Source organism: Rhea americana, unplaced genomic scaffold, assembly GCF_003343005.1.
Source record: "Rhea americana isolate MKP2758 unplaced genomic scaffold, rheAme1 scaffold_43, whole genome shotgun sequence".
NCBI lineage: Eukaryota > Metazoa > Chordata > Aves > Rheiformes > Rheidae > Rhea > Rhea americana.
In genome coordinates, this window is record NW_028186568.1 from 2,467,299 (window position 1) to 2,485,514 (window position 18,216).

General features: G+C 37.3%; 1 protein-coding gene across 1 annotated transcript in view; it reads right to left on the reverse strand.

The window, feature by feature from the left end:
- DISC1 (DISC1 scaffold protein) overlaps positions 1–18,216 on the reverse strand; it is a 208,517-nt gene that overhangs the window by 40,269 nt on the left and 150,032 nt on the right. Inside the window, 1 exon segment of the mRNA XM_085315478.1 lies at positions 9,626–9,686. Coding sequence (XP_085171604.1) covers positions 9,626–9,686 — 61 coding nt within the window.

Consider the following 18,216-nt stretch of genomic DNA (forward strand, 5'->3'; position numbering starts at 1 on the left):
GTTTTTCGTGAATCAAGTGCATTTTTACATTCCCACTATTCAGCATTTTTTCTCCTCAGTATGACACAGAGAGGACATATAAAAAATAAGTTTGCTAAAGAAATAAATGGGGAAACAAAACAAAGAAGGTGAGAAGAAAATTTTAAAAGCAGAAATGAGATAAGTGGAAAAAAAGGGGAGGGAAAAAACAAAATATAGACAAGGAGGAGAATCAGAAAGTTCTCTCTCTAGGAATGCTATCTTCAAGATAGAATGTTAAAAATGTGGAACAGCAAACAAAAAAGCACATGTTTAAAGCATGGAAAAAAAAGTAAGAAAGGATATTTAATGTTTGATTCTCTGTTAATTGGATTCACTATCATTAAGTTTTCTAAACTATTCAAAATCGAAGATGTATCTCCTAAATAAGGTTGGGCCAATACAGTTAACTATAAGTTATTAACTAGCATGCTTGTTAGTTTAAACTGCATTATTCACAACTCATTTTATTCAAGAATATTTGAGTGAGTCAACTTTCCCTCACTACAATATTATTAATACAAGAGACCTGTTGAATAACAAAGAAGCTTGAATACTTGTTTATGAACAGTGAATGGAAGCAACTTTGCAAATATGTGCTGTCTTTCCCAAATTTTCTCTCCCCTAAAGAAATCTATTCAAAATAATAGTATTCAAAACACTATTTTTGTTCCTAAGTTCCTAAATTCTGCAACTAATAATGTAGCTGAAGTGATAATCCTTCAGTTCATGATAACATAATCTTTCCACAACAAATAAGTGCAATGAGTTTTTTTTTCAGGCTGGAAAAGAGCATCAGGAAAACATGGGCATTTAAGAAACAATAATCCTGTTTTTATGACAGTGTCTCTTAAGTAAACTGAAGAATAAGACAACAGAAATAAAGAAGATGCATCATTCAGAATGAAGAGAACTGATTCACCAAAGAAAAGTGTTCAATCATCCCCATGTGAGTTTGGTGACACTGCAGTGCCTTTTAAATGCTGCTGAAGCCATACTAGGTTTTTGTTGTTGTTGCTCTCTGGAGATTTTCRGGGAGCCCATCAGTAGCATAACACTGCACAATATGTTCAAAACAGACTGTTTTACTATAAAGAACAGGAAAATACGTTTGGAGCAGAATGCCTTCAGATGTGTACAGAAGTGTGCAAATTCCTTTTGATTTTGCAAATGACCAGTTATTAACCACATCCACTTTCAATAGCATTGACTGCTAACTACATTACAGATTTTCAATATTTAAGATAGTCACAAAGGATCTAGTCCTGAAGTCCTTTACTTCAAGAGCAGGCAATGATTTTGCTGACATCGATAGGCTCTTTTTCAGGTTGATAAGGATCACTCGTAAGCAACAGCTTGAGAATATGGGAAAATAATTGCTGTGGGAAATGAAACATTTCTTCTACGTAGTCARTATTATTTAAAWAAAGAGAAAAAGAAAATAAAGATAGGAGTTATCAGATAAAGAGCTATCCAGGCACAAGTGCACTCAGTCTTTTTAATGTGCTCTGAGCTTCAGAGTAAGCAAGTACATGTATCCTTAGAAATAATTCTGCCTTTAGCATACAGAATCCAGGGCTTTCTGTCCCATACTTGCAAAAGGTGAACTTGAAATGAAARTATGTGCCTTGTCTAGCAGCTTGGAAGCAAGTTCCCAGATAGTGTGAAATACCTCAGGTATTGTGGCATGATAAATCTCCCATTCCTCCCACTGCYAGGCGGACAGTATGAAAGGTAAAGTACCTCCAAGGATGAAGAAACAAATATATGATCTGAAAAGAAAAGCATAAGAAACTTTCACATTCTTCCCTCAATCCCTGTCATCCATCTATTTGCAACATAGGTAAGGTTGGATGCAACAGGTAGGAGGTAGAAGGAATCTCACTTTCCACACACACCAGTGCCATGAAGCTCCTGTTGCTTTAATCCAGCAAGTTCATCATAAGTAAGCTGCAGGGAGCAGCTAGATTGGAGGTGCCTGACATGGTCTAYGAGCAGCAGGACTTCTTTGGCTACACCTGACCATTGACCAGTTTCATTGCTTCCATATGGAGGTCACAGCTCTGGGGCAGGCAGACGTACCCTTATGCCACAAGGTATTTTGCTCTCYGGCATAGACTCACTGAAGAGCAGCCAAGGACAGCCATGAAAGCAAACAACTCAGCTAACGTGCCTCKGTACCAGGTTTGTGAATCCTGGTCTCATGAAGCCATTCAGGCAAATCTGGCTACTTTCATTTATTCAAATTTGACGGTGACACTAGCCTAGTTAGTTTGCTGGCTGTATCAAGCTCTTCCTGCTTCAGCAGAAAGCTACCATAAATGACCCTTTCCAAGCACAGAAGGAAGTACTTGCACTCCCCTCTCCATGAAATTATTTCAATGAATTATTTAATTTGTATTTTAGTAAATGAACTTTCATAGTGGAAACAAGAGTTGCACTCAAGAGCCAAAGTCTCTAACAACTTCTTAATACCTCCTTTAACTTCCATGACATTGCTTTTTTCCTCTGTTGATTTTCCATGATACCTGAAATGACTCAGCACCAGAATCTGAAGCTGCAACCAGGTTATAGTCACATTTGTTCTGAACTAGTCAAGTGACACTTGATTGAATGCCTTAAAAAAAAAAATCACTTACAGATGTATGAGATCAGGTTAAACAAGCTTGGGGCTAAGAGTCTGCTTTTTCAGTAAATGCCAGCATAAGCAAGTCGTCCTAAACATACAAAATTCCCTTCATGCTTCATTGAATGATGAGCTATACAAATGAGCGCACCTTATATCATAATAAGATTTTACTACATTTCCTATACTGCGCATCCATGAGGTGACAAAAGCCACTTTTAAAATAAAAACAATCATTGTTCAATAGAAAATAAACCAAGACAAATTACAAATGGGAATCAATTAAAGAAGAAAAGCTTTGCATACATTTGCAAAGTTACAAGGTGTTGTATCATTCAAAGATCATAAACGGCAAAGTGCAATCAATTATTGCACTATTACATCTTACTAGCAGGCATATTTATTTTCCTGTTTTTGCAGAATAGCACAGAAAATAGCTCAATTATGCAGCTTTTTGTAATTGCCACCAGTTATTCTTAAAAAATACRATTGTCCCAAAATAATTTCATGATTACTCCCTGGGAATTAGAAAAAGCAACTAAAAAGCCCTGTTTTTGTGATGAATGGAAGTCACAGAAGAATCTTTTGAGGCCTAGGGTACCGAACAATTCCACTAAATTCCCTCAGCTTAAGAAATGTCATCTTTACATCAGCTGGTACAAAAAAAAGAAATGTTTCTAGCCTGAGGCAGTTGTGATAATGGATTTAGAACCCATCATCATGTGGGCTAGGAGATATAAAGGAATGCATCATCACATGTAAACTGTCTGCTGCTCACAATTTTGGAGCTAATGTTCTCACAACTGTGTATGACTTGGACCAGCTGGAAAGAAAAACAGGAYTAAATGAGTCACTAGAAGTACCTAGTGTTTTGCCTAGCCTGCATTTAACACTACTGCAACAGAACTGTTAGTAAGCAAAATAAAATCAGATCATTTTAAAGCAAAGGATGAGACTGCATGCTCTCCTGGATGAGCAGTGAAGTCACAGTCTTAGCAAAAGATGGGCAAAGATGGCATTTCAGTCCAATCTGTKCACTACTGAGATACTGCCACCAGTTGAAAAAGCCCTCAGTGCAACTCAAGCAGGTCACGGGTTACACAAAAATCACTACAGGCTTTATGGCGCTCCCAAGTTTGTCTCCACTGCTGTATATAGGAGGGAGAAAAGYTTTTCAAGGACCTTACTCAGCAGCTTTACCACAGCAATTCTTCCCTAGCAGACATGAGGCTTTCTATACAGTGATATACTGGACATCAACWGCTCAAGATGAAAATTTACCCTTACAGATATGAGTCTGTAGACTGTGAGAGTGCGGCTTTGCATTAAAATGCATGGTAATTGCAAATTTATACTCATAGGCTTGGATATCAGACTGCTCTTCAAAGGCACTGTCAGAGTTAAAACAGAGCTCTGAGTGGATACACAAGACTAGGTGGGTGTAGGAACTTCACCTTACTATAGGAAAYCATGACAGCCTTAAGAAAGGTTTAAAAGCCTAATTTTAAAACTAATGAAGAACCCAGCTCCTTCTGGCATTTCTGCTGATGYAGAGTTCCATCTTCCATGACACTCCTGGCTCCCAAATCCTGAATGMGAGTAAAAGGGCAAGTGATGGTCCYTAGATCTTTGGGTTCTCCTCATATTTTATTTGCTCTCTGCCTCTTTCCCCCTCATGATGTATTTTCTCTTGRGAAATGTTCCTTCATTGCATATCTATCACATCTGTGATTAATTACTCAGGCTATGCTTCAGTCATAACTTTCATGTTAATGTGCAATGCCACCCAAAAAMTATTTAGTATACTATAAAACCCAGTTGTTAGATGGCAAATGTCACAATTCAAAACACACAAATAAGAAGTCTTCACATGACACACTCTTGGAACATTTACTCCATCTGCTTAAAAGTGCAAACTCTCACAGATTATCAGTTTCTAATATGTTTCACAAGGGCAATGCATTCCAAATATGTTTCTCCAGATACTTAGCAGATGGAAGCCTGAAATATAGAGCATTGTTATCTCACCCTAAATCTGATGAAGCTGATTTGCATCATTAATGATCTTATTTTGCTTTAGTATAAAAGCCTCTCTYATATGTTGAATAAAATGTCTTATTTCTCTACAATATTGCAAGAACATTAGCAGTGTCTCCAAAGGTAAGACTGAACTGAAAGAACTAAATTCTTTTGCTGCATATTTTAGCAATGTAACTGAATTTGCACAGCACTTCATAAGACAACTGTATTTTCTGTGGAACATTTACTATCTTATGCAAGAGCAACATTCTGAATGATAATTTTAAAATTCTGCCTTGGTCCATGTTTCTTTGGGCTCCTCCAACTATTAAATACAGTTCTCACACAGATCAACCTTTTTATGCATATGCATTCTCACAAACTCTGTGTGATGGAAGGGAAATAGATTGAAGGTAGGGCAGAGATTYAAYGAGATACAGGGGGTATGTGAAAAGKAACAGACATAYTTACTCACTTCTCATGGCTTTCACTGGGAGATAGGTAAGTTTAAATAATGATGATTTTCATATAGAAATACATATTTAAAGTTTCTTACCTATTTAAAAGGCAGGTGACTTTATGGATACCTTCAAAATCAGGTCAGTGTTTATAGTCCCTAAGTCTACACTTAGATTCCCATATTTAAATACCTAAACAAATGTGACTTGATATTCATCCTTCAACTYCATTGATTTTAAAAGGTCTTTGCAGTTACCCTGCATCAAGCAAAATCTGGCCACTTTTATTTAGAYGCTTAAGTATTGCTTTTGGAGACGACATTTAAGCATGAAGTTTCAATCTAAATCTTCTCCTTTTACARCTTTATAGCTCTCTTTCCTGTGCTCAGCTTATGACCTTCAACTGTTTACAAATAGGCACATGACTTAAGATCACTTATGACAGAACTTGGTAGTTCTTCAAAGATTTGGATCATTAAAATCTCCTTTTAGCGAYTSTTGTGGAGTCTCCTTCTCTGGAGACATTCAAGGCCYACCTGGATGCAACCMTGTCTAACATGCTCTAGGTGACCCTGCTGAGCGGGGAGGTTGGACTAGATGATCTCCAGAGGTCCCTTCCAACCTTATTGATTCTATGATTCTATGRTAAAGGCCCACAGTGGARTCTTCACATGGAGTGGAAAGAAGTGAGATCAAGAAACACATTTTCTGTGGAAGAACAAGGGTCCCACAAGAAGATGCTCAGTTGACCTTCAGTGAGATAGACAGCTAGAGTAAACAACTTCTATGAAGTAATGTTTAAAACACTTAAGTGTAAGGAACCTTAGACAGCTAACTTCAGCTCATCACCTAGTACACTCATACAGACATATCTCCTCACTGAACACAGCTCCACAATCCTAACTCAGGCCACTTGTGTATATAACTTGTTTACTAACAGATGGAAGCAATTTGCAGTGTTTACAGTGAAAGAGATGGTAGCAGTATTTATAACGTCAATAAATAAAATAAAAGTTAGTGTTTTATTCTGTAAACTGAGTCGTTTAAAGTATATTGGTGAACTGAAATGTGGCATCAGGCAGGATAATTAACCATGTTATCTATTTTTTTCCTCTTGATAGATACCGTCCTCCACAGATGTCAATCCACTTTATTTATCCTTATATTTTAACAAGATGTTCATCAGTATTTTTAATAGGTAGTTAACCCTCCTTTGGGTGAAATTACTGCATAAAATAGATACCGAACAAATTTCTTTTCTTCTCAATGTGTATTTTTCATTTTTCTTTCTGTGGGTGCAAGACTGTTGAAGAGTATAGTTCTTAATCCAAAAGATTAACATCCTGTTAAAGCTACCTAAGAAAAAGCACATTTTGTAGGTTGCAGTCAAAAGTACTGTATATTGGTTAACAAAAAGGAGGAAGAGGAGGACAGACAGACAGACATTGATTCTAGGGAATGAGCTGGTGGATGGCAAGAGGAATTTATTCCAAATTACACTTTATTTAAGAAAATAAACAAAAGAAGGGAGACAATTTTTTAAAAAATAGATAAAATAGGTAAGATTTTTACCTTTAATCTTCACTAAACCTGCTTTGGTCTGAATTTTCTTCACTAATTCTTATGATAAAGGTGTTAAAAAAAACTACATTTCTAACACTTCTACCTTATGTTGAAGGTATACCTTAAATTGAAGGGTTTTGAATGCACGTTGCTTCTATCTGAAACATTTCCTAGCAAAATGATATGTTCATCTGGAGAAAAGCTCCAGAAATATATCTGAATTCTTGTTGCACAGACTTGATCATCCATTGGTTTAAAAGGCATCTATAAAGATGCATCCATGAGTCAGTGTAAATTTTACCTCTCTCTACATGCAATCCTGAAACTTGTTCTCTAAACTTTTCTTACAGATCTTTCCTTTAGCTTATGATACATAAGGAGTAAATTGAGCATCTATACGAAAACCAAATAACAGAAAAACTTTCTCTCTAATGTACTTCTCAAAGAGGAAAAAAATGGGCTTTTGCTTACTTTTTTTGTAATTACACAAGCAGTGAAGCAGGTAGAGTTAATTATTTAAAGTCTGAAGAATCTTTAAAAACATATCTACAACCTCTTAATTCACATCAGTATAAAAAGACTTTAAAGGTACTGTATCTTAGAATATAATTCCTAGTGAAAACATTTGGACTTTCTCTTCTCATTGATATTAAAAGAAATTCTTAGCTTCTAATCACTTGGAATAAGCTATTTTTAGAATTGTGCTATTTGTATATATAGAAAAATTTCAAGGACTAAGGAGGACTAGAAGGAGTAAACCTTCCCTGTCTGTGGGAGCTTCACCAGTACTGTGGGKTTTTGTTTTTAATTCTTAAGGGCAGGAAGGGAAATTTTAGAAGCTTGGCGATATTGCAACASTTTGGCATGACAGAATATCCAGGTAGACAATTAAGGACAGAGAAGTCTAACGGCAAGCCCCGAAGTGCCCGTTACATGCAGCAGTGCAGCTGCAGCCACGTACACACACAACTTGGATTTCATGTTTTTGTGTCCTCAGAACACGCAGGGAGAACGCTAGCCTCTAAACAACAAAACTTGAAGCTTCTARAAGCTTCAAGACCAAAAACTCAGACCGAAAAAGGTCAAGGTCTGTACGGCCTTTTAATCTTGGAATGTAACATTGCATACAAAAGCAACAAACTGAATTATAACCCCTGACTGCTCTTAAATCTGCTGAGGAAAGTTTGAAATGGTTAACTACTGTCTATAAAGAAATGTTTTAACTGCACTTGCTTCTAAAATATGGAATAGTGCCTAAGAGAGGGCTTAACTTTCAATTCATTCCCAGAAATGATACTTTTCACAGAAGCAGGATGAATAGTAGCATGACATTCAGCATGGAAATTTCTCTCAGAAGTACTAAAAACTGCATGATGAGGGAAAAAAACAGCTGCAAGCTCTAACACCACCTATCAAGGCACTCAAATATGTGTTACACATTAAAATGTTGATGCAGAAAAGAAAATTCCAGGTAGACAACCCAAACATTTTATCAAAAGGTATAAATAAATACAAACAAACCACAACTGCAAATCTATCTGATGTATTCTGTACAGAAGAGAGAAAAAGTCTTCAGAGTCTCCAAGTGTTCAACAGTTAAAAGAGAAATTTACTTCATTCTGGGAGCCTAATATGTCAATTAAATCAACACAACCTAGAAACACAAATGCATGTTGCTGTATCTTATTTTTTTAATTTTTAATAAAGATTATGGGCTTTTTTTTTCAAAAAAAAGCAATCCAAAGCAAGTTCTTAAGGCATGTCTTACACTTATGAATTTGAAACTTGCACAGCTAAGCAGAAATCAGAGTTCAAAAGTTATTAAAGGAGGGTGAGTAGGCAGGACTCAAATCTAAAAATCCAGAACCCTCTCTACATACATAATGAAAAACAGCAATAACAAGATGGTTAACAATACCTGCTCAGAAATAGAAACGAGAGTCGTGTTAATAGGGCGGTTTAACCCTATCAAGATGCAAACTTCAATGACAGCCTATGAAAGCTTTTTCTAACGTAAATTTTATTTTCTGTGCAAATCCGCATAAGTCTTCTGCAAGCCCAAGCCCCCTTTATAGAAGGTTCCACTGCAACAGCAGTGCAGCGGTTGGTAACAACCTCTGCAGGAGCAGCCCGAACCTTACGGGGTGATCTCGAGCCCACTGCACACAGCAAGAGGAGTAAATACAAAYCCTAGCATTTGTTCAAGAAAGAAATGTATGAAAATATATGTATTCTGCTATAGGATTAAGTTTGCAAAATATCTACGTTGTTGCCTTCTGCTTTTTATTTGATGGCCAAYCCCCCTCAAACGCCGTATTTTCAGAACTGTCATACAGAGGGTCATTACTTGTTCAAGATGCCCAGAATTACGGTAAGGGATTCCTTGGCTCTGTTCTCTGTTGCCCTTCGTGGGGAATAGAGGAGGGCTTTTTGTTGTTTTTGTTGTTGTTTTTTTTAAACCAGTTGCAGCATCCCTAGCACTCCAGGATTTCTGGATGTTCAACAGCTCACCCCACGGAGGACCACTCAGTAGGCACACGTGGAGCAATGCACACCTACAACACACACGCTCCCTGCTCTCTGGCCATCCCAGCAGCTCCTGAGCAGCACCACGCACTGGGGAACCTGCACTTTTCCTTCACCTGCACCTACTGCTGGGCTCATTGCAAGGCAGCTGCAATGTGCTTGTGAGCAGAGGTCATAACAATAATATCCATGGGATTTCCAAATTTGCATAGGTTTACATGCTATAACACATTTTTTTTTGTTACAGTAATAGCACATAATATAATAGTAACAAAAAGAACAAATCCTTTCACCTTGAACTATTTTTGCTATTATTTCAAGTTCCAGCACATTCTCTAACTTTCTTATGTGGGCCAATGCTGCATTAAGAAACACTTCTAAGCTTTCAAAGCTTTCCACAGTATGTCATCCTTACCTATGCAGTTTATCCTCCAGCACCTCCATGTATTTTRCTGCATTTTCTTTCACACTGGTCACTGCAAGATAAAATTCAAGGTTAGACAATGGTATAATTGTTCAGGTTTGTAATCTCTTTAAAATCATCTAACCTCTTATGCATAGCTTTACGGGTATCACCTGAAAAAGAGAATTCTATTCTATTATAGAATAGGCATGGAACTGTATTCAAATTATAGTATGGATATCAACTTTTTCTCTTGAAAGTCAATTGTGTATGTATTACATCAATATATCTATTGATCAATGTATCAGTAAATTAACCTCAAAGCTCTGCCCCAAAAAATGGTGAGACTAACAAAGGCACAGCTAGTAGAAGTTTCCTCTTGACGAAAAAAGCACAGCAAGGTCCTCCCCTTTACCTTCAGGAGAAGCTGCAGGTCTGATTTGTCAGTCCATGCACAAGAGCCTTTTAAAGCTTTAAGAAATTTGTAGCACCAAAGTGATCAGATTGCTTCTGATAGTACTGAAACACTGTGGAACTGGAAAAGTTACCACATAAGAATCTTAGTAATTTTTTTAACTGTATTTGTAAAGATAGATCTATGTCTCTACAACTTTCTTACTCAAAAGAAAATCTAATACACCACCTACTCAACATAACACAAAATAACAAAGCTGTTGTTTCAGATGATCCTTCAGTTTCCTACTCCAAGTCCAGTAGGATTCTTTATCAGTCCTTTTTACATGCTTAATAACTCATTGCACATCAATCCCATATATTGTTTAAGTGAAGATGCATTCTACAGAGAATTGCTGTTGCTGTGGGCAAAGCCTGCTGCATGGATCCGATGCGCTGTAAATCTACCCACTGATCTCCTTCTACTAAGGTCTCTATAATAATTTCTCTTCTTTTTGTGAAAGATAAGTCATTAAATGGGAAAACATTTTAACCACCCCAAAAGACGTGCCCACTTGGGAGGAATGGTACTGGTATGTCGAGAGGTTTTAATGATTAGCACTCACAATTCCTTGATCCTGAGACAGTATTATATTTACATAAAGCCTTGGGTACAACTAACACATATCAAACATTCCACGTGTACCTCACTTTGCCCTTTTATTTTTCCTTCTGCCTTGTCCCCAAATATAAAACTTCACATACAAAAGCCTAACCTGAAATCTTGGCACTGACTGGATCAGCTGTTCTAAAGTTGCATACACAGACTTCCCACATACATTTAGTACATACATTATACATGTGTGGGGGTGTGTATTCTTTATACATATTTTATAAACTTTTTACATATATATTATATAATTTATATGTATATATATATGCAGGAAGCATACATATATATATATATAATCTTAACTGAAGCTGCTCAGGTAATATCACTACCAGCAACCATCAGAGTCAACATCAACTCTCTGCGGAAGGTGGTGTTCGCCTGGTCACCCAATAGTCATAGAGCTTTCTAAAGCAGTTTGCATGCCAATAGCAAACATCCGACACATCTTGCAAAGTTGATAAAGGGCTACTTTGTTTGTTTGTTGTAAGAAATAGTTGTTAGATCAGCTAAACAAAAAGTATTCACCCTGATATTGGGGGCAGGTTTAGCTCAGTTGGCTAGAGTATGGTGCTGCTAATGCCATGGTCATGGGTTCAGTCCCTGTATGGGGCTATCCCAAGGGTTGGACTAGATGATCTCCAGAAGTCCCTTCCAACCTTATGATTCTATGATATTGTGGAAAACACTACAGTTTGTGCATGACATTTTTAATTCAGATTCACTATCAAAACAAGTTCTTCAACTCAACAGCTAATCTTGAGCCAGAAGGATTAAGGGAAGGTTATATTGTACATAGACAGTTGCATTCATTTATACATTCATTCTTCCACCTCGCTATTAGAAGAGTGCTGGTGAACACTGCACAAAAGGTTATACAGATTTTGCAATGGCACTGGAGACTAATAAGTTTCTTTACCCCGTAGCAGAGTTTTATAACAACTACAAGGCTTAGCAAAAGTTTCTGTCTTTATTATCGCTCTTTTATTTCCTATGCTTCCTGTGGAACTCCAGAGAGCTTGCAAGACTAAGTCTTCCTTTAATGACATACTACAGTGTTATATAAACTAAAATCAGTTTTCCAAAACTCCCTTTCTGTCAACTGGCAATGTGTTGACCTGAGGTTCAGCACACACTTTGATAACGGATTGCTTAAAGGTACAAAGCTGCAGTACTTTCCATTCTCTTGCCATTGTTGTAATATCCTTGAACACGAGCTGTTACAACTCACAGGCTTATTCTTTCTGGTAATAAAGTCAGTAGATATTATTAATTTTTGGAGAGGGATGAGAAGAGGTGGAGAATCTGTTTCACACTCACTTTGTTTCTAACTGATATAGTGACTTCTTATGTTACATGAAAGATAAACCTTGCTTTCAATTTCTCCCGCTGTGCTTGTCACTTTTTAATTGGGTATGATCTGATAGAGTAATTCTCACTTTCACAGCTCAGTCCTGCCCCTACACGCAATTTTACAATGCCCTTGAAGCCCATAGCTTAATAAATCAGCACTATTCAATGACAAAAAGTAATGGACAAGAATACACCACTAGTCAAAAGTAGGTCATTTAAAAGCTAACACTCATTTGGAAATCACCTCACATCACTAAACTGTACTCTCTCCTGCCACATGTTTTAACTAAATTAAAAGAAATGCAAACTTTGCTTCTAGAAGAGAAAGCTACCCAGACTAGTTTTCTGTCCTTGCCTTCTTGTGCATGTAATTGAAAGAGCTGTGACCTGGAGATTTTCCTTGAAGGAAAATCCTGCTTAAAAATTCTGTGGAGCTTACTTTCTTTGTTAACAAATTGCAAGTAGTATTGCAACAAGTACACAAATACTTTCAGCCTTTCAGATCATTTATTTGAAACAGAAGACAGAACAAAAAATCTGTTAATTTGTTGCTTAATTTAACGAAACTATACACCATCACTTCAAAGCAAGAACACGTAGACTGAAAGCTACATATGCGTCAAATCTAGCTAAAGAAGTACTAGAGGACAGACAGAAAATAATAATAATTTCATGAGATTTTCTTCTGCATAAACATGCCAATGGTTTATTTTTATATTTAAGAGAATGAGATTGATTTTTCCACCAGTTCTCTGAGGATTTACATACTTAGCTCATATTAGCCTTGAGGGGAGTTATTAAAATAAAAAAGTATAAATACCCATGGAAGATCAGATATCAGGGTATTTGCTAAGGTTAAAAATAGACTCTTCCTGTAAAATTGTAACTGGAGAAAAGTAATTTGACATTTCTTTTATTCTATCATATAATCTTTTTCCTCTTTATTGCTCCAAACAAAGTCCAGTCTTTCAATCAGTCCTGGTCAGATGGAGCTGCACCACCCATACACTTCTGTGGTGGCCTTTTTAGTTGTTACAGAGCATAAACCTGACATTTTAAAAGTAGCATAAACACCTTCCAATACTTGAACTAGGTAGTGTTCTTTTAAAATGATATCTCTGAAAGAAGCCCATGGGTGTAGCAGTATTTCTTTTGCTTACAACTATTATTTGAGCATGAACGTGAAGCTGTATCACCATTTTTATCCTCCAGTCTCAGCCCTCACAAACTGAGCTCTCAAAGACCTTCAGACCACACCATACGCTCTGCATTCTATGACCAATTCTTCTGGAAACTTTGTAAGATGAGCATCTGACTTGAGACACCTTGAACCCAATATCTACAGGCAGAAAAGGTAGATGCTCTAGATGTGGATACTTGGCACCCCTGAAGAATAAGTCCTCAAAACAGAGTTAGAGGCCTCAAAAAACTGGCACCCAACATCACAGCCATTTTAAGTGATAGTCCACAGGTCTATAGTACTCTATCAGACAAGTGAATAGTATGATACTTTGAATCCCAGAGATACTAAGTCTAAAGTTAAATTTTGCTATTCATTCTAAAAGGGTTTGTCTGTGTGTGTGTGGGGGGGGTGTTAAATGTTGATTTTGCACAGTAAAGAATGATCCATGGCCTAAAATGAAAGGGTAGAGCAGCTGAAACAGCTGCTAGCAGATCTAGACTCTGCACGTGAGAATTGCCAGTCATTACCTGCTTATACTACAAACCTCTAGCCTATATAACTAGTCTCTCTTTTCCACAACCATTACATTCCTTTTCAAGTACTTTATTAGTTAAGTAAAGCAAAACTCCCACTAACTTCAATGAGATTTTTGTCTGACTTAAGGAACTAGAGTGAGACTTAGATCTTTTTATGATTGATATAAAAGTAATTGCAGCTGCATGGACATGGATGGACTTACATGGGTTAACCACAGAGGGCAGAACCGGGTGTAAACAAGGTTGACAGATTTCTGGGTTTTAAATGTGCAAATGATTACTAATGCTGAAATAGAAAGAAAGCAGCACATTATTAGCTAAAAGTATCTGATCTTTTCTGTAGTAGATGTGTTATATTAAATGTGTGAAGTTATGGTCTGAAAAACTGTGGAAAGGCTTCAATATATTTAAAGGTTAACTTGAAAAGTCGGTTAAACTTCAGAGATGACATCTCAGCTCAACTACAAGCCAACGAAATTTATCAAAGCACAGTAACATTAACTAGATTTTGGATGACAGAATAGTATGGAATTTTTTATCTTCCTGACAGCAAAGGAAAAACCCTAAGAACAAGCTGAGTGAAGAACAATTGCCTCTTTCCAGTTCATTATTCCTGGAGAACTCAAGTAAAAAGGAGAGAAAAGGTTAAGATTAAAGAGATGAAAATAGGTGGTTCAAGAAAGTATGCAAATATTCAAAAAAAAAGTTGATATTCTAGGTCAACTCAATCAACCAAATTCTTTTCTAGTTCACTGATTAACTTTCAATAATGAAGTAGTTACAACCTGTCTCTTCCAGTGATTGTACTTTCTTCTAAGGAATCCATTTATCCTTTAAGTGTCATTATCAAAGAGCACAGATTTAGTCTGCAGAAATTGGTGTCATCAAATATGAGGAATCCAAAATTGAGGAGGATTGTTAATGAGTTGGTTCTCTTCCATGAATAAAAAGACTATGGAAAGCTGAACTGTAAAAAGAACATTGGTACCAAACATCTGTGATATTAAAGCTTCACATTTCTTCTGCAGGGATTGTATCACGTGAATGCTGTAGGGCTGCCAGGTAGCCTTTATCCTTTTGGATGGAAGAGAGTCTGCAGCAACTAATGAAGAGGGACTGGGTGATTTGGCAATGTTGATTTTATCGCAAAGAAATGCAAAACTGGCAGAGCACAAGACAGCACATCATTTTCTCACTTATGCTGCACTGAAACAGGAAACAGGAAAGGGGGAAAAGTACAGAATGCACAACTCATCTTCCTTAACTCCTTCTGGAGTTGGAGATACAGTTGAGGTCTACTGTTACCTTTTCCTCAAACATGTGGGGACTTCCTAAACAGGAAGAAAAGTACAGTCCAATCTCTGGTCATGCTGGAAGTCAGTGGACACTGCAGTACCAAAGACAACCAGCCTTCTCTCATTAGCAGAACCCAGAAAGGCCATGTACCAGCTCAGGTGAAGAGGTGGCAGTTTTGCACAGAGCAGAAGCAGGTAATGAATGATCTCTTTGATTTTTTGGGAAAGGATCTCCATTTGCTTGTTTCTCTGCCCCCTCAGCTCCCACCTTATATTCAGCTGCCTTAATTTGCAAGCTTTGCTGCAACTTAATGAATTTTGAGCTGACACTAACACCCACAATGAATCAAGTGTTACTTTGACTTTGATGTGAAAGATTACAGCGAGACATATGTGGGTATAGAAATTACTGATTTCAACAGCAAGGCCAGGTCTTGCCCTCAGGTTAGATGTCAAAACAGAGAAAAGATACAGAAAATTTCAGCATAAACAAAAGTTTGACAAAGAAATAAAAAACTGAAAACTAGATCTTACAAAGAGTTGCTAGCAGCTCTGCCTTTACCAACTCATCTATCTACCTTTCCAGACACAGCACAAAATGTTTGCAGAGGGGAGGAAAAAAAAAACACTCTGCATAAAAAGGTACATTTGAAAAACTGACATTCCCAGAAATTACCTTCTGAACCTTCTGCATTGTATGTGGTACTTTTCATCCAAAGAGACAGGTGACCCTTCAAGTTCAGTAAATTGCCTAAATTGAAGAGAATTACCATAGCATCATATGGATTTTAAGCGTCTTTCAGATTTCCAAGCAAGCCAGACACGTGGTAGCTCTTCCTGTGCTACATGTGAGAGACAGCAGGGGAGAAAAGGCAAAGTTCTTTTCTAAACACTTTCAGTAAAAAATCTGTCTTTAAAAAAGTCAGCTCAGATTTTAAAAATAGTTTTATTATTCAGTATTAAGACAAGTGTACCGCTTCTAAATTAAAGGGACTGTACATGAAATATTGGGACAACAGCGACCACAACACTAAAGTTGCATGACAACAGACTTTCCTTGATATTTTCGAGAGGCTATATAAAGCATTGGGAGGGAGATCAAAGCACAGGGTTATAAAGCAATTAGTAGAAAGCCACCCACCTGTCCAGCCACAGATCTGGGAGCAGCCTGAGAATGACAGAGCACTGGACCAGGTTGTCCAGAGATGTTACGGAGTCTCCTTCTTGGAGATATTCAAAATCTGCCTGGATGTGATCCTGTGCAACGTGCTCTAGGTGACCCTGCTTGAGCAGGGGGGTTGGACTAGATGATTTCCAGACGTCCCTTCCAACCTAAACCATCCTGTGAGTCTGTGAATCACAGGCTTATCACGTRTTTGGTTACTTTTTCCACACCTGACTCAAACTAAAGGTGTCATTCAGGATACACCAAAGAGGTCTTTTGATTTAATGCAGATCTGGGAAAAAACATTCAGGTCTCTCCATGTGTTAAGCACCGGATGGCAACCTTCTCAGTTTTGGGAAACTTGAGCTCAACTCCAAATCCAAATTTGCTGCTTTGTATTTCTAATATAAATAAGCCAGAAAGGTTCTCTTTATTACAGACAGGTTTTAAATTATTTCAAATGAGTTAAGACAGGGGATAGTGCATATTCTTTAGCTTCGGTGTGACTACACAGCACCTCTTTTGGAATTCGGCTGGAGATGGACTCTGAGGAATATTCTGGAGTGACTGAGGCTTTCAAATTTTCCTACACATAACATGAGGCTTGAGTTTTACTCTCCCTTCCCATCACATGGGTGGGACCCTCCTAACTGCTTTGCTGGTTTCTCTGCAGCCACTCAGGCCACTGTTTACTTAGAACATTGTACAAGCATTTATCAATGTACCCTAACATTAAAAGTGTCTTGTCCTTCCCCAGAAAACATGGGGGGAATTTCTTTTCATCTTCCCTTCCATTATCCCCTGAGCAATGGCAGAGAAATGAAGTGGGGAAGAACACCATCTACCTACATTTTCTCTTGCTTTCCACTACCTGATTTTTCTCTCTGCCTGTACGTAAGCTACTTCATTCCTTTGCTGACCATCTGTTCAGTCTCCCTGTAATAACTTGTAAAAACCTCTTTCTTTTCTCTCATTTCTCCTTGCAAAGCAGAGGCTGGGTATCAAGGAGAGCCATGTGTCCACTTCGGCCTCTGTGGATCGTCAGCAGTCACAAGAGTTCATCTGGAAACCATTACCCAAAGTAACAAGACAAACAGACTCAACATGTGCACAGGCACCAAAAGAATTAAAACTTGCTACTCATATTGCCACAATTTTTTTTCCTGAAAGCAAGATTTATTTTAACACTGTTAGATAAAACAAAAATGCCCAGTATTAACTGTTTATGTAAGTATTCAAGACAAACAACAAGAAAAAATTAGGCTATATTCAGAAGCTAAGCTCCAAGACAATAACTGAGAACACCTAATACCTACATTATGAAAAGACACAACAATTCAAATACTCAGTACTATATACTTAACTTAAACTTAACTTAACTTAAACGTATACTTAAACACTCAGTATTATGCTTAATGATTTAGACCATGAACTGCAACCAAAATTGATACTGAACGAGTAACCCGCTTCAGCTTTTAAATTGAAATCACAAAAGAAACATAGTCAAAAGATTTCTTTAAATCATTTCAACCCCTCCAGAAATTTTTCCCAAACAAAAGGGCTCCACAGAACCTCCTGGTAGTCTTAATATTGCTGGTTGTCTTTTCTCCTGCTAACTACGTATCAGTTCAACACATCGGCTAGTCAGGTCATACAGTCTATACAAAGTATAGACTGTATATTTTATTTTATACAGAGTATAAAATATGTTTTGTATTGCAGCAAATACAATTATTTGATGCAGAAAACGTTTGTGCATAAGACTTTACGGAACAAAAATGCAGCACAGCCAAAAACAAACAGGTGGAATTTTCTCCCAAATGCTGCCATGCTGCTACTGAAAGAGATGAAAAGGAGAGATAGGCAAAAACATAAGAGCTCTGAAAAGTGACAAGACAAAAAAAGTGTGTTAAAAAGGCCAATGCTAAAACTGACAAAGAAAAACAATAAACACTTATCTTCATGCTAGTAGAATGAATGGCTACTAAGACATAAGTTCTTCAGATTA